The 21,296-nt window shown below is 46.3% G+C and overlaps 1 protein-coding gene across 2 annotated transcripts in view; it reads left to right on the top strand.

The window, feature by feature from the left end:
• The window catches only part of ABAT (4-aminobutyrate aminotransferase), a 67,073-nt gene extending 52,214 nt beyond the window's left edge, over nucleotides 1–14,859 (top strand). For both annotated transcript variants that reach the window (XM_087729117.1, XM_087729118.1), the window contains 7 exons: nucleotides 1,804–1,867; nucleotides 3,507–3,655; nucleotides 7,157–7,294; nucleotides 8,030–8,197; nucleotides 8,397–8,543; nucleotides 11,182–11,293; nucleotides 11,833–14,859. In XM_087729117.1, coding sequence (XP_087585243.1) covers nucleotides 1,804–1,867; nucleotides 3,507–3,655; nucleotides 7,157–7,294; nucleotides 8,030–8,197; nucleotides 8,397–8,543; nucleotides 11,182–11,293; nucleotides 11,833–11,954 — 900 coding nt within the window. In that variant the 3' untranslated portion in view covers nucleotides 11,955–14,859. The remainder of the gene's footprint in view (nucleotides 1–1,803; nucleotides 1,868–3,506; nucleotides 3,656–7,156; nucleotides 7,295–8,029; nucleotides 8,198–8,396; nucleotides 8,544–11,181; nucleotides 11,294–11,832) is intronic.
• The last annotated feature ends 6,437 nt before the right edge of the window (nucleotides 14,860–21,296 follow it).

Consider the following 21,296-nt stretch of genomic DNA (forward strand, 5'->3'; position numbering starts at 1 on the left):
ATGTGATGCAGTGACCCAGATATGCAGGCCAGAGGGCAGCCCAGTCACTTCCCACAGAGACAGCAGCTTCTTTTAACAGAAAGCAAAGGACTAATTGACTGAAACAAAAAACAGAACAGAATAGCAAGAGTTGGAAGGGACCTTGGAGGTCTTCTAGTCCAACCCCCTGCTCAAGCGTTAGAGACCCAATACCATTCCAGACAAATGGCTGCACAGTCTCTTTAAAAAAAAAAAACCTCCAGTGATGGAGCACCCACAACCTCTGAAGGTAAGCTGTTCCACTGGCGGATTGTTTTCACTGTCAGGAAATTCCTCCTTAGTTCTTAGTTGCTTCTCTCCTGGATTAATTCCCATCCATTGCTTATTGTCTAGCTCTTCTGTTGCTTTGGAGGATAATTTGACCCTCTCTTCTTTGTGGCAGCTCCTCAAATATTGGAACACTGCTATTGTGTCACCCCTAGTCCTTCTTTTCACTAGACTAGGCCCAATTTCTGCAACTCTCCTCCATATGTTTTATCCTCCAATTCCCTAATCATCTTTATTGCTCTTCTCGGCACTTTTTCTAGAATCTCACCAACTTTTTTATATTGTGGGGACCAAAATTGGATGCAGTATTCCAAGTGTGGTCTTACCAATGCCTTATACAGCGGTACTAATACTCTATGTGATCTTGATTTTATCTCTCTGTTGCTATACACTGCTGGCTCCTATTTAAGTGATTGTTCACTTGGATTCCAAGATCCCTTCTGCAGTGAGCTGCTATTAAGCCAAGTTTCACCAAATATGTACCTGTACATTTGTTTTTTCTTACCTACGTGATTGGTCGCATCAAAGGAGCTAATGATCAAAGTCAACCTAGGTGTTGTCGCCTGTCCACCACTGGCCCCTCCAGCAGCTGAATCAGAGGAGGAGGAGGAATGGAAATCAGGGCCAGCATCAAGGCAATCTAAGAACTCCGAGGGGGAAGAGGGAATGGAGCTGTCAGAGAGAAAGAGGGAGAGGGAGAGAGGGAGGGTGGGAGGGAGCCCTCAGATGGAGAGTCAACAGCCCCCAGGTCTGGATGTAGCTGATGAGGAAGAAGAATAGCTAGGTCCACTGCCTGATGTGCCGAAGGCAGGGGAGAGGAGAGGAGAGCAGTGGAAATCTATGGGCCGGTCCTTGAGACAGAAGAGCCACCACTGCTAGTGAAGCCCCACCCTAGCTCTGGGGATCAAAGGCAGGAGGTAGAGATGAATAGATGTAGCAGAGAACTATTCATTTCCCTGCCGGACAAACTTGTTAGCCTGCAGTGAGAGAGAAACTTTTTTGCCGGGGCTGCTGGTTCTTCCAATAAAGGAATCCTTGATTTAAATGCAGAGGGTCTGTTGTGTTTGTGGTGCTGGGTCAGAGCTCTAGGACTTGGGAGGGTCTACACCTCATCTTTTGCTCAGCCAAAAAGTCCTCTGGATGACTTTGGGCCAATCACTCCTAGCCTAACCCAAGATGCGGTCTGTGAAGATAAGGCTTGAAGAAGAGTGAAATAAAACTGCAATCTTGAGGGATAATTTTTTCTTGGTTTTGGAACTCTGCTTTGCTTGGATTTGAATGCCAGCCCTCTGAATTAAGATTCATAATAGAGGAGAACTTTCTCCTAATAGCACAGCAGAATTGAAAAAAATATAATAAGTTCTCCACCTGAATGATTTTATCATTCAGTTGGTCATTCCAGTTAGCGTTGCTGTGGGGAAGAGGCTGCCTCCTTGTGGCCCAATTTGAAAATTAATTAACTAATGAATAAATATTCATTTCCTCTTTGCATTTCAGCCCCCGGGTTGCCCGGAATACAGCATGCTTTCCTTTATGGGTGCATTTCACGGGAGAACCATGGGTAAGAAAGAGTTATTGTTGTTGTTGCAAATAGCATTAATACAAGCTTAGATGATCAATGAGTTGGCTTGATTGATTATAGGCCATCAAGGTGACATCAGATAAGGCCTAATATTTCAAGAGCTTTCATCCCAACTGAGCCAGCACTGATGAGACAATCCGATCTCTTAAAGCAAAGCTTTATTGAGTACATCATTTTGCCACAGACTGAAAGCAAAACAAACTCTGTTTAATTTCCGTGGTTTTCACAGAATTAAAGAATTGAATCTCCTCCCCCCCCCCCATTTGCACAGGTCACATTGTCCAATCAGGTGTCTAAATACTGTTATGGAAACTGTCTGAGCCTTGATTGAACATCTGATTAGATCACGGATGTCAAATTCAAGGCCCGTGAGCCAAATCTGGCCCACAGAGTGCTTAGAACTGACCTGTGGGGCCGCCCTGGAAAGAGTGAAGGACCAGCACACAGTGCCTCTGCCAGTGAAAACGGGCTCCCGATCTCCGTTTTTGGCTGGTATGGCTTCCTGCAATCCTCTGCCAGCGAAAACAGAGCTCAGGAAGGCCTCAGAAGCTCCATTTTTGCTGGCAGAGGGCTGCAGGAGGCTGTCCAGCTGAAGGAGCCCAGGAAGGCCACGCTTGGTCTCAGAAGCTCTGTTTTCTCTGATAGAGGGCTGCAGAAGGCCATCCCAGCTGAAAACAGAGCTCAGGAGGGCTGCACACTGACAGAGGGCTGTGCGCTGGTCACTTGGCCCCCTGAGTTGAAACACAGCCCCTGAAGTGGCCCTCAATGAAATTGAGTTTGACACCCCTGGGTTAGATGACCTTGGTTCCCATAGGATGGTTTCTTGTGGGTGCCTGGAACTGGCATTCCCAAAGTGGCTTCCCTTTCCCCCGGAGTTTGTGACAAGCTGCAAAGCAGCAATGACTTTTCAACAAAAATCACACTTTGAACTTGACAGATCCGTGATGCTGTGTGCAGGCATTGGGGATAATTAACATACAGACAAAGGGCTGCCAAAGAAATTTTGCACAGAAAGGAGATAGATCTGTAACTTCTATCATCTAGCTTCAGAAAGCAAGTTTGAATTCAGTGAAAGGAACTGTCAGGGTTCAAAGTAGCATCCAAAAGTAAATCAGAGTCCAAGGCAAAGTATTCCTCAAAGTTCCAATTTATTAAGAGAGCCATGTTGGCACATCTGGGAAAACCCGAATCTGAAAGCTTCCCAGTTTTTCCCACTCAGTTGAAAGTTCTATATCTTGCCCCCACACACGCACAAGTCCATCACATCGTCCAATCTTCCACTGCCATGCTGGCAGTTCCTCCCATTCAGTTCCAGTCGGATGCAGAGGTGCAAAGACAAAGGATGACCTTGGCTTACTAGAAAGCATGTGGTTATGGCTACATAGCATCTCACTCCTTACAATCCCCCCTCCCATTTTCCCACAATAGAAAATGCATAGTAGAATAATAAAAAGTGTAGGCAGGTCAAAGATCCAAAAGAAAAGATGGCTGCAGGCTTGACAGGAACTTACTATCCAGTTGAGCAAGCATTTTTCTGCAGGGATGTTATCTATCCAGAACGAGGTGCTATCTTTGAAGGCTTCCTCTGGTTTTCATGGTTTCATTTCTCTTTGTTTAGGCTGCTTGGCCACTACGCACTCCAAGGCCATTCACAAGCTGGACATCCCATCCTTTGACTGGCCCATCGCTCCCTTCCCAAGGCTGCAGTACCCTTTGGAAGACTTTGTGCGGGAGAACGAGCAGGAGGAAGCACGCTGCTTAGAGGAGGTGAGGACAACTCATCTTCAGAGTGCAGGAGGTGCCTCGGGCAACAGTGTTGGCTAACGGAAAGCGAGTTTGTTTCGCTCAATTAACCCAGCACAGAAAGATCAAGCATAAGATGGAGGAGAAGGACCACAAGAGACATTCACCCTTTGTCTTTCCTGGAAGAGAGAAGACGCTCGCAAAACATCTTCATCCTCACTTAGTTCAGCCCTGAGCAAACCAAGTTAACTTTAATCGGCCTCATTGTCTATGGAAGTTCTGAGTCATCTAGGTCCTGGTTGTCCCGAGGTTGCTTTTTCAGGAGGCAACTGGACTTTCTTGTTTCTCTTGAAGACGTTTCGCTTCTCACCCAAGAAACTTCTTCAGCTCTGACAGAAAGGTGGGGAATGGAAGGATTTATACTCCTTGCAGATAGCTGGTCATTTGCATCCTTTTAGTGAGTTGTTAAGTCACCTGGAGGTTTATCAGGGTCATTAAAGTCGCCTGAGTGGTGCAAATGGGTGTGGAGCCTTCTTGGAACTGCTGAAAGGACTGTGCTGTAGATTGGAGAACAAACACATCAGGACTAGATTCAGCAGCCCACTTGCGTTTGAAAGACTCTGTCCATATTTTGGACAGAGATGACCACTGGTTTTAAAAAGGGGTCAAAGGGGCCATCTATGTCAAAATTGGACAGCTCTCTCTCAACAGAAGGGGAATGATATGACCAATCATCTATTTCTGATCTGCAACACAGTCCTTTCAGCAGTTCCAAGAAGGCTCCACACCCATTTACCCTAAGGACAGAGATAAACCTCCAGCTGACCTTAATGACATGCTAAAAGAATGCAAATGACCAGCTTTCTGCAAGGAGTCTAAATCCTTCCATTCCCCATCATTCAGTCAGAGCTGAAGAAGCTTCTTGGATGGGAAGTGAAACATCTTCAAACAAAAACCAGAAAGTCCAGTTGCCTCTTGAAAAAAAGCACCTTTGGGTTTAATCAGCCTCACGAATGAAAGCAAATAAAGATGTCCCAGGATAATGCTGCAAGATCCAATCGGACACTGGGACCAGAGGTTTAGTCTTCTGAAATTCTAGGTGCATCATGGATGGACATCTGATCCAAACCCTTCAGGATTTCAGATACAAAATGCCGCAGGCCCTGGCAATTGGAGGCGGTGATTGCGTTCACTGTAAAGAGTTTGTTGCAGAAAAATCAAATCCAGAAAGCATACACAGATAAATGATTCAGCAGGATTCATTAACTTCTTTACATACATAGCACAGGAGTAAGTGTACCAATACCAAGAGTGCAGTGGTGGGTTTCAAATTTTTTTAGAACCTCTTTTGTAGGTGTCGCCTGCTTTGTGGAAGTGGCTTGCCAGCCATGTGACTGAGTGGGAGTGGTTTGGCAGTCATGTGACTGGGTGGGCATGGCCAACGTAAAATGTGGTGAAACTCACTTAACAACGCTCTTGCTTAGCAACCAAAATGTTGGCTCAGGAACTCTGGCATTTGAAGCACGCAAGTCTTAAAGCTGTCAAGTTACAAGACCCTTGCATCCCTAACTTTTTTGAAAAAAAAACCCCAGGGGTGTTCAAACTTGACAGCTTTAAGACTTGTGGACTTCAACTCCTAGAATTCCTCCTCCAGTCATCTTGGCTCAGGAACTCTGCCATTGAAGTGTGCAAGTCTTAAAGCTGTCAAGTTACAATACCCTGGCACCCTTAAACCTTTAGGGAAAAAAACCCCAGGGATGTTCAAACTTTAAGGTTTAGATAGGACTCTTAGAGGCGAGCAGGGAGATTGGTGAGCCAACCAATCAGTGAGTGGTGGGCGGGGCAAGTGTGGTGTGGACGGGTGGGGGAGGGAGCTGGAACCGGTTCTAAACGGCACGGTAGATTTGTGGAACCTCTCCTATAGAAGAGGTTAGAACTGGCAGGAACCCACTCCTGCTAGGGTGGTTCTTCAGTTTCAGATCAGGACAGCAGGTCCAGATTAGTTTCATTTCCAGCACAGAACGTAATACAGACAAAGAGAATCTCCTCTATACAGGGCAGTTAAACTTAGCCTAAGCCACGCCCAGACTCCTCGCTGTCTCCAGCAAATACTGTTTCAGTTTCTAAACAGCCCTCATTGGCTGACCTTGTTACCATTTCTCTGTCTGTTCATGAATATTCTGACATTCACCAACAACGCTAAACTAGGTTTAGTTTTGAATGCATTACAACTGACATCACAAGGAGGCTAAGTCAAACCACTGTAAGAAGCCACCTTCTTGCAGAGGCTAAGTTAGAGAAAGCAGATTATGGACCTTCTTGATATTGGTGTGGTTTGGGTTTAGGGCAAAACGTGGCAGAATAGCCTAGAAAGCTCATCAGAGAATGAAAAACAAAGTTGAAGAAAGACCATGTTGATGGGATGTCCTAATTCTCCAAGTTAGCCTTGGTTGGGTTTGAAGGAGTTGAGTGCTTCTTAGGGTAGGACTTGATTTATCAGATCTCTGTGGAGACCGAAGAAATGCTTCCATTGGATCGGAAGCTGAAACTCAAGCTGAAGATAATAATCTCCTCAAAATGCACTATGGTTCATGCTCTTTTAAAAAACAGACCAATGGAGGAAGGAAACTGTCAAGATTAGAATTTGGGAGCGATCCCCCAAGAAATTGGCATTTCTCAGTTAGGTGTGGTTTGGTTTCTGTTTTTGGAACAGTTGCTTTGGATAAAACATTACTAATAATCATGTGTCTCCCTTTATTAATATCACTCAGGTTTTTTTCTTAGTTTGATTCATTTATTTCATGTATATCATTCACTTTAACCAGAAGGGTATGCCATCAATGAGATTCTTTTATTTAAGACCAGATTTTACTAACAAATTAAGGGAAAATAAAGGACACAGTGGCTCAGTGGCTAAGACGTTGAGCTTGTCAATCAGAAAGGTTGGCAGTTTGCCGGTTTGAATCCTTAGTGCCGCGTAATTGAGTGAGCTCCCATTACTTGTTCCAACTTCTGCCAACCTAGCAATTTGAAAGCAGGTAAAGATGCGAGTAGACAAATAGGAAACACCTTTGGTGGGAAGGAAACAGCGTTCTGTGCGCCTTCGGCGTTGAGTCATGCCAGCCACATGACCACGGAGATGTCTTCGGATAGCGCTGGCTCTTTGGCTTTGAAACAGATGAGCACCGCCCCTAGAGTTGGGAACAACTACCACGTGTGCGAGGGGAACCTTTACCTTTGCCTTACTAATTGGCCCATGGGTCATCTTTTTCCGACCTTGGATCCCATCCAGATGTGTGGATCTCAACTTCCGTAATTGCCAAGCCAGATAGGAGAAAAATTGCCTTCATCTGGAGGCAATTTCCCTTTTGGAGAAGGTTATTCAGTGGTGCAAAAATGTCACCAATCCTCCTTGATTGCTCCCTGGAATTTAATAAATTGTTTCAATAAATCAGAAGAAGATAAAATGGAGAATAGGTATTTGTTTTCTTTAAAAGCAAAATCTTGCTATGTTCTAATTTGCAGGTGGAGGATTTGATTGTTAAATACAGGAAAAAGAATAAAGTTGTTGCAGGAATCATTGTGGAACCCATTCAGTCCGAAGGGGGGGACAATCACGCATCGGATGACTTTTTTAGGAAATTGAGAAACATCGCAAGAAAGGTGAGCTTCGACATAAAACAGAACGTTTTCTAAGCCTAAGATTTGTCTCCTGAGCAATAAGTCTATCTAATCTTCGAGTAGCAGCTTCCAAGCTGATCTGGGAAAACCCAGGAGGAATCCTACGAAATTGAACATCTGCATTTAGTTCTAACTAGCTTTTAACCTGGCGTTGCATGGGTATATTGGACTAGATGACCTCACGATCCCTTCCAGCCCTGGATTATCCTGTGTCTAGTGCCACCTTAGTAGTCCTTCCTTCCTTTCCTTTTTCCCTCCCTTTCTTTTTCTTTCTTTTTTCCTTTCTTTCTCCCTTTCTCTCTCTCCCTTTCTTTTTCTCAGCACCCGCCGCCCCCTAGCAGGCTTCAGGGAAGCTTGCTGGGAGCAAAAACAGACCCCCACACCCTGCGTTTTCAGAGAACCTGTAAAAAAAACGCTTTAAAAAGTTTTTTTTTAAAGTTCCAAAGCTCAGGTGGGTGATGTGCGATTGTTGGGACGTGTTTTTTTTTTTGCTTTTTTTTTACATTTTTTAGTATTTTTTGCTACCGGTTCTGCAAACCAGCAGCAGTTTTTACAAAGGGTTTGGGTGAATCGGCCCGAACCGGTAGCATTTCACCCCTGGTCCACAAGCCTTAAAACTTGCCAAATTTGGACACCTCCTACCTCCTAAGCAAGCAAAGCCAGTTCCCAACTCCTTTCCTAAAAGGGATTGAAATCGAGGTGTGCTTTTCTCAACAGCATGGCTGCGGTTTCTTGCTAGACGAGGTACAAACGGGAGGTGGCTGTACTGGCAAATTCTGGGCCCATGAACACTGGGGGCTCGAAGATCCAGCGGACGTCCTGACTTTCAGCAAGAAGATGATGACCGGAGGATTTTTCCACAAGGAGGAATTCCGGGCAAATGCAGTAAGTTCCATTTTGAAGAGCTTTTAAGCCACCGTTTCTCAACCTTGGGTCACTTTAAGACTTTGTGGACTTCCAACTGCCAAATGCTGGCTGGGGAATTCTGGGAGTTGTAGGCCTACTGGGACAACTTCTCTGCGGCCAACTAATTGTTCCTCCCCCACTCCTTCTTTTCTCTCTTTTGGATTGCCTTTCCCTGCAGCCATATAGGATTTTTAACACGTGGCTTGGAGAGCCTTCCAAGAATCTTCTGCTAGCAGAGGTCATCAGTGTCATAAAAAGGGAAGACCTTCTAAGCAACGTCACCCATGCCGGGAAGGTCCTGTTGATGGGGCTGCTGGAATTACAGGTAAGGAGACCTTAAGTGGTAAGTAGTTCTTGCAGTCTGATGTGAAATCTCAGGATGTGGGTACCATTTTTAAAATGGCCCTTCTGTTTAATTGAGATTCGTGAAATAAATTTGGTTCATAGTGTGGATTCGATATACGTAGTTAACAAGCAAAAGAAGAAGAAAAAAGTGGGATAGATAGCGTCACCATCAGATGGATTTGTAACTGGTTGACAAAGCATACTCAAGGAGTAGTCCTTAATGGTGCTACATCTATATGGAGGGAAGTAAGCAGTGGGGTATCACGAGGTTTCGTCTTAGGCCCACGACTCTTCAATATCTTCACAAATGACTAGAATAGAAGGGGAACTTACCAAATTTGCAGATGATACTAGGATGTGAGTTAACAGTGTGCAGCGGCAGCCAAAAAAGCCAATGCAATCCTAAATTGCATTAACAGAGGAATAAAATCAAGATCAAGTGAGCTATTAATACCAATCTATGAAGCCTTAGTAAGACTACACCTAAAATACTGCATCCAGTTTTGGTCACCACACTATAAAAAAGATGTTGAGACTCTAGAAAAAGTGCAGAGAAGAGCAACCAGGATGATTAGGGGATTGGTGGCTAAAGCATACGATGAACGGTTGCAGGAACTGGGCATGGCTAGTCTAGTGAAGAGAAAGACCAGAGGAGACAACCTATTCTCCAAAGTACCCGAAGGCCCGACAAGGAATAATCAATGGAAACTGAACAAGAGATTCAACCTGGAAATAAGGAGAAATTAACAATCAATCCATGGAATAGAAGTTGCCTTCGGAAGTTGTGGGAGCTGCGGTGGCGCAGTGGTTAAATGCAGCACTGCAGGCTACTTCAGCTGACTGCAGTTCTGCAGTTCGGCTGTTCAAATCTCACCAGTTCAGGGTTGACTCAGCCTTCCATCCTTCCGAGGTGGGTAAAATGAGGACCTGGATTGTTGTTGGGGGCAATATGCTGACTCTGTAAACCGCTTAGAGAGGGCTGAAAGCCCTATGAAGCGGTAGATAAGTCTAACTGCTATTGCTATTCATCACTGGATGCTTTCAAGAAGAGACTGGACTGCCATCTTTCAGAAATGGTGTAGGGTCTCCTGCTTTGGGGGGGGTTGGACTAGATGATCTATAAGGCCCCTTCCAACTCTGTTAATCTGTTAAATCTGTTAGGTTTTTTAAAACGAATATATGTGTCCCCTGTTTTACAGCCCAAGGCTGGTAAACAACTTCAATTACCTTTTTTGTGATTTGCTGTATTGGGTATCCCAGTCTGTGTAATCTGTGATTCCGTGTATTGCAGGCTAATTTTGGGTGGTGAAAACTCTGCTATTATCTTCCATTATTTTTATTGCAAAACAACAGATTTGGACAGTTTGTTGGATGCAGAGCAAACTGGATGCTTATACTTAAATATTAAAAGAGGTGGGCAAGATCTCTTTGGTACATGGGGTCTCTGATGCACAACAATGGAGTTGCTATTGCTGGGCATCTCTTGCTAGAACAGGGATTGGCAACCTTAAACACTCAAGAGCCACAAATGTCCTAACTGGAAGCCCCACGTTCAATTCTGGAGCCAACCTGAAGTCTGCTTCTCCCACCATAGAGTCTCCTCCTAGCGCGGCATCCTTTTTCCTCTACCTGTCCTAACCGAAAGCCCTATCAACTGTGGAGCTGACCAGAAAACCCATTCCTTGCCATAGAGTCTCCTCCTGGCGTGCTGTGCTTCCCCCCCCAAAAAACTGGAAGCTTCTCTCAAAATTGTGGTGCCAACCAGCAACAGGGAGCCACAGCAGAGGGATGAAAGAGCCACATGCAGCTCCAGAGCCACGGGTTGCTGACCCTGGGCTAGAACCAGACTCCATAGCCATTTTCTGTTTCACCTATACCTGCTGTTACAGTTGAAGCCCACAATAAGTGGAATCAATTAGTCAGGAATGGCTGAAAGCTGAGAATATTAAGAAGCCATCTATGTGCTACTAAACTCTATAAAGCAATGCATGGAAACCAGTCAAGGACAGAACTAAACTAGAAATAAGGAGACATTTCCTGGCAGTTAAAAACAATTAACTAGTGGAACAGCTTGCCTTCAATAATCTGATTACTTGAAGAATGTGTACAAAATCCAAGAGCTGTTATTCCCATGGAATTTATGTAAGTGTTAAGGATCCTCAGACCAAGTGTATTTGCAAATGTGTGGCCATTACAGCACTGCCACAATCTGCCAGTCACAATTGTGATTTTTTTTAATGTTCTCTGCTAATAAGAAAACTAGGCGCTTTTTTAAAAAAGCACAGTATCTGGGAATTATAGCAATAGCAATAAAACCTACATACCATTTCAGTGATTTACAACACTCTCTAAGCGGTTTACAGAATCAGCCTATTGCCCCCAACAATATGGGTCCTCATTTTACCAACCTTGGAAGGATGGAAGGCTGATTCAACCTTGAGTCGGTGAGAATCAAACTGTTGGCAGTCAGCAGAATTAGCCTGCAATATTGCATTCTAACCACAGCGCCACCCACAGCTCTTATATTTCCTTTCCCTGTTTTGTTTTGTTTTTCAGCATGCCTTGGCTGGTTTTTCAAGATGATGACAAACTGTGATTTTCTTTTCCACTTTTTGTAGAGTCGCTATCCCCATCTGATCAGCCGAGCCCGGGGACGAGGGACGTTCTGCTCTTTTGACACTCCAAATGACGCAACCAGGAACAAGCTCATTGAAATAGCTAGAAACAAAGGTAAGATGTGGTGCTTTGAACCAGGGCTTGGATTATTGTGTCCTACACCTGGATTTCAAAGGCGGGGAAGTATTTTATTATTCAGAGTATAAGATGCACTTTTTTTCTCCCTCCCCCCAAAAGAGGGTGAAAATTTGGGTGCATCTTTTACACCAAATGTAGCCCCCCCACCAGCCCCTTTGGTCTCTGCCTCCCAGCAATTTGCCTCCTTGCAGCAAGCGGTGAACAGCCTGTTTCAGTTTCAGCACAGCCTGATTAGCACAAGCAGTTGATTGTTGGTTGGATTGGCCTCCCAACCATCAGCTGTTTCAGGCTGCAGGGATTGCCATTGCCTATTGCTGCTACTTGTCTGGTCTGGTATAGGGTCTCCTGCCTGAGCAGGGGGGTTGGACTAGAAGACCTCCAAGGTCCCTTCCAGCTCTATTATGATTCTGATATTAAATATGATAATATCCTTGCCAGGATCCAGGGGATTTTGTGATGGAAAATTCTCAGTGAGAGCTGAATCTGCAACTTCCTTTTTTTCTCTCTTCCCTCAGGTGTGGTATTAGGCGGCAGTGGGGACCGATCGATCCGTTTCCGACCCACTCTGGTCTTCCGAGACCACCACGCACATCTTTTCCTGAACATCTTCAGTGATATTCTGGCAGCTTTCAAGTAGTCAGGATCCCATCTTGCACCAAGAGGCCAAATATCTTCTCAGAATTGGAGAATAGTTTATTTAAGATCATAAATATATATGTATATACATATAATATATATTTTCACTAATAGGAAAGATGGAATTCATAAAGTGCTTTTTTAAAAAAAATATTGGTTTGATCATGCTCACCTCCAACACAAACTGCTTCTGGCTAAAAAAGAAAAAAAAATGTGGACACGCTTTTGATTTCTTCAGCCGTCTCCTTTGGCCTAGCAAAGGCTAAGAGTGATCGGTTTCAAGTTTCAAATCTTGGCCTGGAATTTGAGTCCCTGGGTATGTTTTCTTGCAACTGGTTTGTAAACACTCGAGTCTGAAAAAATGCACTTCTACTGCCACGGATCCATAGCACTGTTGAACAGAGAATGATGGTGGACTTCCAAGGAGAAAGCAGCTGTTGGATACACCCATGTCCATCTCCGGAGTCCCAATGCAAAGTGTGGTCTCTTCTGAAGCACACATGGAAACTCAAAAGGCAAAATCCCTCCACGTCTTCACATGTCTGCTAACACCAGACTGTTATTTGCACCGCCTCTGAGGGTCTACGGGCCTCTTCCAAAAGGTGGTTATGGATCTTGGAAGACTCACAGCGTCTGTTCCAAGCCTTGATCCTCATCTCTTTTAACAGGAGTTCCTTGTGTGGATTTGGGACTTTGTAGGTGCCAACTTCCTTCCCTGCTTCGGTGCTTGTAAACCTATTTCTGCCATTGCTTTTATTTTACATTTTTTGGGGGCCATTTTCACTAGGAGACATGCCGATGGAACTTCCTTTGGCGACCAAACAGTTTTTTTTTAAACAAATCCAGGTATTTGGAAGGACTCTGGCAGAAAGAGGGTAGAATTTTTGCAATGGGGGGGGGGTGTCAAATGGAGTCAGCAAAATTAGTAAACCCATCATCTTCTATAGCTGTGGTGCACTGTCCAGGGCTTCGTAATGGCACCCAGCCCTCCCCATCCGTGACTGCAGCCTCCAGAACCCCCCAAAAGCTGTTGTCTTACTGCATTTTTTTTAATACAGCAAGAAGGAAATGTGCGTTTGGGGAATGATTGTATGAATTCTAATGTAATTTTAATTAATTTTGGCTTAGCTTGTGTTCTAGCTTTGTCCTTTGTTTGAAGTGGTCTTCCTGACCAGTGATTTCCACCTATGTGGAGCTTTTGGAGGAATAATCCCAAATCAGATTGCAAAAGGAGAGCATTTATAGCCTTGGCTATAAATGATTTAGCCCCAATGTTTGGTATTGCTCCCATTCATCCATGGAGGTCAATGTTATCCTTCTCAGTTTATGAGGAAGACGTTTACGAGAGTGGACTCGGAAGTCTTTCCAACAGGAAAGCTGCCTCTTGAAGGGATTGGAAATGAAGCAGATTGTATGTAAGAGCCCTGGTGGCGCAGTGGTTGAAATGCAGTACTGCAGGCTACTTCTGCTGCCTGCCAGCTGCCTGCAATCTAGCAGTTCAAATCTCATCAGGCTCAAAGTTGACTCCGCCTTCCATCCTTCCGAGGTGGGTAAAATGAGGACCCAGATTTTTGGGGGCAAGGCTGACTCTTAGAGGGGACTGTAAAGCACTATAAAGCGGTATATAAATCTGCTATTGCTATCTTCTTTTGCTATTCCAAATGAGGCCCTCATGAAAACAGGAATACACCATTTGAAACTTTCTCCTGTGCTTTTTAACCAGAATCTGAACCTGCAGGCTAGTTTATGAAGAGGTGAGTGTATGGATAGAAAAAAAAGATATTGTTATAGACTTTGTGACCTGGTTACAGGTTGTCCTTGACTTATGAGCACAACTGTGCCCCAATTTCTGATGCTAAGCAAGACAATTTCTGAGTCAGTTTTGCCCCATTTTACGACTTTTCTTGCCACAGTTAACTGCAGTTGATAAATTAGTAACATGGTTGTTAAGTGAGTCTGGCTTCCTCATTGACTTTGCTTGTCAGAAGGTCGCAAAGGGGGAATCACATGACCCCAGGACCACTGCTACCATCATAAATGTCAGCCAGTTGCCAAATGTCTAAATTTTGATCCTGTGACCATGGGGATGCTGCAATGGTCCTAAGGGTGAAAAATGATAACAAGTCACTTTTTTTCAGGGCCTTTGAACAGTCAGTAAATCAGCTGTTGTGAGGACTTCTTGTATGTAACCCCAATCCCCTGCAAATGTCACTGGGGCAGAATATCTCCCCCTACCCTGCTTCTGTCCCTGGACAAACTCAGAAGCAGGATTATGACCTTTGGGACACTAGAAGATGAGGCTGAAAGACCAGAAGCTAAAATACCTCCTTTCCCCCATCCTATCAACTTGGAAGGCCAGGGGGCTGTTGCCAGTTTGTAGTGATAGTAGTTGGAGAGTGCCAAAAAGAGCACATAAAAATGGCAAGGGGCCGCTTGGGCTTCATTCTGGCAAGAGCTGGATCTAATGAGATGGAAACAAGTGAACCTCAGGCTGGACGGAACTGCCATCCGTCAGAAATCGTGTCTTGCTTGGATAGGGGGGTTGGACTAGATGACGTACATGGTCCCTTCCAACTGTTAATCTGAATATAGAACCAGAGGTAAGTTGCTTCCAGTTCGGCCCAGATCAGTCAAGCACGCACGGGAGCATGTCCGAACTAGTAGTAAAAAAATTGGCAACCCACCACTGTATAAAACCATTTTGCAAACCTAGAGCAGAGATGTCCTATTCTAGAGGCCAAAAAGAAAATAAACAAATTTCCAGAATCTCAGAAAGGGCCTAGAATTTAAACAATGTAAGGGATACAGAGAAATAGTTGGCTTTTTTGTCTTCTGCAGTAGGCAAATCTTCTACGTGTATATATATGGCTTCTTTCTTGTCTACAATAAAATAACTAGCTGTGTCAGATCGCTGAGCTTCTGCTGTGATCGAGATTATGAATATCAAGTGAAGTGCCTAGAAGTCTCAGTTGGGTGTAAAAATTTATCTACTTATATTCCCAGCATTACAGGAGAGTCTACAGTTTAATACCAATATTAAACATTGCAGATCACACTGGTAATCACCAAGGTTATCCATTTTGCTTCAATAGTGCTTTCAGTGCCCTAGGGTTCCCCAGGTCGCAGTGATGCCACTGTCGGAACCAACAGAAGCAACTTATTTGCACTGGTGGAGAAAAATAACAAAGGCCAACTAGCACATAGGGCCAACGGTTACTAAAGTAGTAATCCCTGGGATCCCAAGAAATTATTTTAAGTTGGTATTGGTTTGGCCGCACAAGTTCATAGTACAGTATTCCATTTCTGAGAAAAGGGGCAGAAGAGAAAAAGAGAAAATTTCTGGCTTTAGTGGGTGGTGGTTCCCCTCCAAGGCCAACCATCCCAGTCAAACCCAAAAGAAGAAAACCAAGTTATGCTCATCTACAAAAATGTCTCTGTCTCACTCACTTCTCATATCAACAAATCCCTCTGCCCTCAACAAAGACTTGATCTATTCAAGCTTTTATAGCCTCCATGGCCTCACCCAGAAGTCTATAAAAGGAACAGGGCACCAGCAGTAGAAACAGTATCCAAGTTATCTAATGGGCTCCCAACAGCTCTCCCTTCATCCAGGTCCTGTTTTCCTTTGCACAAGTCCTTGATCTGCTGGCTTTTTGCAGCCTCCAAGGCCAAGAATCCAAACACTGCCTTCCTCCATCCGAGTTCTTCTGCACCACGTTTGGAATTTAATATTTAAAGAACAATTTATGACAAGTCAAGGAAGAAAAGCTTAAGAAAAAACAAACACACCAAATTAATTCAAACACACTGTTGGGCAATGAAGGATATCAGACATGCCTTCTTGATTCAGTGGTGGCAGTTCTGATGATATTCTATGATTTGGGGAGTATCAAAAGTGGTATTTAGTTTGAAAGGGCAACTGGACTGATTCCTATCCAGGAAGCTTCATCAGTTGTATTGGATGCTGTAGGAGAGATGGAAAGACAGTTATTGACAGTTGAGATTGGTTGGTGGGAGGGGGAAATGATAGGTTCTGACAGGATGGGGAGGGGAATGGAAAGAGTGTGTTTTTTATGCAGTCCACCTAGTCTTAACACGCTCCGGAGAGCTGTTGTGGTTCCTTGGGTTTTTACCTGGGACCTCAGGGTCATCTGAACTAGAGGCATGGAATCTTCTTGGAGCAACCAAAAGGACTGCATTGTAAATTTGGGATAGGTGGTGTGTTATCCCCCACCCCTTGGGAGGAGGCTGCTCAATGTTAACATAAATGGCATATTTTACCCTTTGTGAGAAGCCCCCTCCTAGAGAATGAAATATTTTGGGGAATATTAAAAGAGGATAGAACATTTTTCCCCACAAAGGAGAAATGTTCTTAGAGGCAGACAGCAGCCCCCAGTCTTTCTTAATAGTCTACAGCAGGTGCCCATTAAGAAATCCTGGGCGAAGCCTATTCACAAACAAAACACCTCCAGCTCCAGGTGATGGGATTAAGGACAGGAGATGACCTTTACCCCATCCATTGAGAAAAGTGAAAACAATACCGGTCCATTAAGAAAAGCAGGCTAGACTAGAGGCCATAGATAAGAGGATAAAATCAGTTACATATGCCTGACAGGATTAGGACCAAGGAAATTAAGATCCCCTCAGGAACCTTTGCAAAACAAGTAAAACCAATCAAATAATAAAAGCACGAAAGCAAACCTGAAAATTACAAAATACAGTGCAAACTCTACAAAAATCCTTGCACTCATCAAGCTAATTGGCCAGCTGCCCCAGAACCACAGGCTGTTTGTTGCTGGTTCTCCTTTCCAATCAGCCTCCATTTTATTTCCAGCGTCTTTCTCCCATCTTAGATTAGATTAGATTGTTTATTTGTATGCCGCCCTTTTCCCTGGGGGGACTCAGGGCGGCTCACAATCCAAAGGAAGGGGGGGGGGGAAACAGACTTTTACATATAAGACAGTACATGATTAAAACGCAACATTCATACCATTCGGGCGGGTTACAATCTTTAGCCCCAGGCCTGACAGGATAGCCAGATTCTAAGGGCTGTGCGGAAGGTCTGGAGGGTGGTGAGGGTACGAAGCTCCACGGGGAGATCGTTCCATCGGGTCGGGGCTACCACCGAGAAGGCTCTCCTCCGCGTGGTGGCCAGTCGGCATTGGCCAGCGGATGGAACTCGGAGGAGGCCTCAACGGTGAGATCTAATGGGTCGTGTGGAGGTGATCGGCAGTAGGCGGTCTCTCAAGTACCCAGATCCACTACCATGAAGGGCTTTATAGGTGGCAAGTAGCACCTTGAAGCGTATCCGGAGATCGAGAGGTAGCCAGCGCAGCTTGTGGAGGATAGGTGTTACGTGGGTGAAGCGAGGTGCACCCACAATCGCTCGCGCGGCTGCATTCTGGACTAGCTGAAGTCGCCGAATACTCCTCAAGGGCAGCCCCATGTAGAGCACATTGCAGTACTCCAGCCTAGAGGTCACAAGGGCACGAGTGACTGTTGTGAGAGCCTCCCAGTTCAGGTAGGGGCGCAACTGGTGCACCAGGCGAACCTGGGCAAATGCCCCCCTGGTCACAGCTGACAAACACAAATGGTGTTCGAAAGTCAGCTGTGGGTCCAGGAGGACTCCCAAGTTGCGGACCCTGTCTGAGGGGTATAATGTTTGACCCCCCAGACTGAGAGATGGAATATTTGCCAAATTGGCGGGAGGGAAACACAACAGCCACTCGGTCTTATTCGGGTTGAGCATGAGTTTGTTAGCCCTCATCCAGTCCCTAACAGCTTCAAGTCCCTGGTTCATCACGTCCACTGCTTCATTGAGTTGGCACGGGGCGGACAGATACAGCTGGGTATCGTCCGCATACTGGTGGTATTTTATCCCGTGCCGCCGAATGATCTCGCCCAGCGGTTTCATGTAGATGTTGAAAAGTAGGGGAGACAGGACCGAACCCTGCGGCACCCCATATGTTAGGGGCCTAGGGTTCGATCTCTGCCCCCCAACTAACACCGACTGCGACCTGTCCGAGAGGTAAGAGGAGAACCACTGCAAAACAGTGCCTCCCACCCCCACCTCTTGCAGTCGTCGCAGAAGGATACCATGGTCGATGGTATTGAAAGACGCTGAGAGGTCAAGGAGAACCAGGATGGAGGCATGGCCTCGATCCCTGGCTCTCCAGAGGTCATCGGTCAATGCGACCAAAGCGGTTTCTGTGCTGTAGCCAGGTCTGAAGCCGGACTGGAATGGGTCAAGATATTTGGCTTCCTCCAAGGACCGCTGGAGCTGAAAGGCCACCACCTTCTCAACAACCTTCCCCACAAAGGGGAGGTTGGAGACTGGACGGTAATTGTTAAGAACGGCTGGATCCAAAGATAGTTTATTCAGGAGGGGTCTCACCACCGCCGCTTTAAGTGCGGGGGGAAAGACCCCCTCCCGAAGGGAGGCGGTAACAACCGCCTGGATCCAGCCCCGTGTCACCTCCCTGCTGTTGACAACCAGCCAGGAGGGGCACGGGTCCAGTACACATGTGGAAGCACTCACAGCTCTCATGGCCTTGTCCACATCCCCAGGGGCAACATCCTGAAACTCAACCCAGCGATGGTCTGCCAGATTATCCCCTTGTGCCTCGGCTGGATCTGCAGAATCGGAGTCCAACTCCGACCGAAACCAAGCAACTTTGTCCGCCAAGAACTGGACGTACTCTTCAGCCCTACCCTGCAAGGGGTCCCCCGTATCCCTCCTATTTAGGAGGGAACGGGTTATCCTAAACAGGGCGGCTGGGCGCGACTCGGCGGAGGCAATCAAGGTGGCAATATAAGATCTTTTTGCCATCCTAATTGCCCTGATGTGATCCTTGATGCACGATGTTAAAAGTGCTCGGCTTGATTCGGATTTGTTGGATCTCCACGAGTGCTCTAGGCGTCTCTTCCGGCGCTTCCTCTCCCGGAGTTCCTCGGTGAACCAAGGAGGCCTCCTGGATCCACAGCCTCGGAGCGGCCGTAGTGGCGCAATCCGGTCAAGGGACCCCGTCGCTGCCGAGTTCCAGGCAGCAACCAGGGTCTCCACCGGACTGTGGGCGAGAGTATCAGGAATAGCCCCAAGCTCCGTCTGGAACCTCAAGGGATCCATAAGTCGCCTGGGGCAGAACCATCTGGTCGGTTCCTCCTCCCTACAGCAGAGGTTTGGCCTCCGAAAGTCAAGCCTCAGTAGGCAATGGTCTGACCACGACAGGGGTATGATCTCATTACCCCTCAGACCAAGATCACGAGTCCACTGCTCCGAGAGGAATACGAGGTCGAGCGTGTGACCCACTGAACGGGTTAGGCCCTGAATTACCTGGGTCAAGCCCATGGCTGTCATGGAAGCCATGAACTCCTGCGCTCCGTCAGAGTGTTCACCGAGCGAAGGCAAATTGAAATCCCCCAGAACCATAAGCCTGGGGAACTCAATTGCCAGCTCGGCTACCGACTCGAGGAGCGAGGGGAGGGCTGCTGCAACGCTGTTGGGAGGCAGGTACGTTAACAACAAACCCACTTGACCCTTGAGGTCCAACTTCACCAGCAGGGACTCACACCCGACAAGCTCCGGAGCAGGGATTCTACGAGGTACTAGAGACTCTCGGATAACAATAGCCACACCTCCACCCCTTCCCTGGGCTCTCGGCTGATGAAGCACCTGAAAACCTTCTGGGCACATCTCTACGAGGGGGACTCCTCCCTCCGGGCCCAGACAGGTTTCAGTAATACATGCCAGGTCTGCCCTCTCGTCTAAAATTAAGTCCCGGACGAGGGGAGCCTTATGAACTACAGACCTGGCATTTAGAGACAACAGCCTGAGATCAGGGTCCTGATTACTCGCGCCATCTGGCCTTGGAGTGGGACTCATAGGGCTGGAAGGAGGGATCTCTATGACGTAGCGAGCCCTCCTTCCCTGGTAATGGGCAGCCCTAAAGTCCCCGCCATATCTGCCCCTCCCTGTTACGACCGTAACGCTCCGGCCCACTCCCATGTCCGTGGTTCCCTCAACCACCCCTATGGCTCCTGCGTTCCCCGGCAGGCCCTCCAAATCAAACACACTCATTTATTTACTCAAACAGTCCCCACGTGGTAATTAAAACACATAAAATACAATAAAATGGAATAATAAAAGTGGGATCATTCATTCAATCACAAGCAAGTCCCATGCACTCACCATACCAGTTAAAAATTACGGAGCACTGCGATAGTGCGCTATCAGACAAAGGTGTAAGAAATGAGGAGGGAGCTGCTCCGCTCTTCTCCCTCTTCTATGTCCCAGAGGAAAGTCCACAGCTGGAAGGCCAGAAGTCAATGGTGTACAAGGCAGTCGCACGTGGAAAAGGGCAAGGCAAAAATGCCTGATGTTTATAGAAAGAATCTGTTCGGTCTTATTCCCCTTAAGGTCCCAGAGGAGATCAGCAGACCACGTGGAAGGAAGTCTCTTTCCTGGAGTTATATAAGGTCCATAGTCCGGTGGGCCAAAGTCTGAAGCTGGCCCCAGCTGCTCAAGGCAGAGGGGGAGAGAGCACCACTTTTCTTGGTACCAAGGTCTCGTCCCTACAGCTGCCATCATCTATTGTTCCTAATAAGCAATTAAGGAGATGGTAAAAAAGGCTCCCCAATAACCGGGGGGAGCAACAAAGGAGCAATGTCTGAGGTAGCTATGATGATAAGGGGGCCAGAAGATGGGGAGAGGAAGGGGCGTCCAGGCCTCTTTTCTCCTCGGATTGGGAGCGCAGAATGACAATAAAGCTGCCCAGGGCTCCGTCCTCCGTTCTCCATTCAATCCCCAGCCGAACAGACAAGCGGCCAGATTTCTTTTTTTCCCCCCCCCCGGAGGATCACAGGACAAACAAGGCAGCTGGCAGCAGGGCGAGCAGAGTAGAAGGGGGGGGGGGTTCGGCGGTGGTAAAATACAATCTTGGAACTGAACATATGGATTTGTCTTCCTACACCTACTTTCAAACCAATGGTCCTCTTTATCCAAAAGGTGGACTTTACTGTCTTCAAAAGTGAATATAACCTTACAATAAAGTTAAGAACTAATCCTTCTAGGTGTGCTTCTTGTCTGGATGGACTACCTCACAAGGCTGGTAGGCGACTAATAGTTTGGTTAGTTTAGTCTCTGATGCTTTTTTGGAGCAGCCAAATTGTAAATTGGGGGCAGGTAATCTTATTCCCACCCCAACACCCTGGGGAGGGGGTGTTCTGTTAAGATACAGCCTGTTGTGCCTTAGAATGACTTCTACTATACTGACCTAAAGTGGCTTCTACTGCACAGCGGTGGCATTGCCATGGTAACGGCTTCACAGTACTCCATAAGGGAGCT

The sequence above is a fragment of the Thamnophis sirtalis genome, unplaced genomic scaffold (assembly GCF_051295495.1).
Source record: "Thamnophis sirtalis isolate CommonGarterSnake01/CBP01778 unplaced genomic scaffold, rThaSir2_p1.2 scaffold_14, whole genome shotgun sequence".
NCBI lineage: Eukaryota > Metazoa > Chordata > Lepidosauria > Squamata > Natricidae > Thamnophis > Thamnophis sirtalis.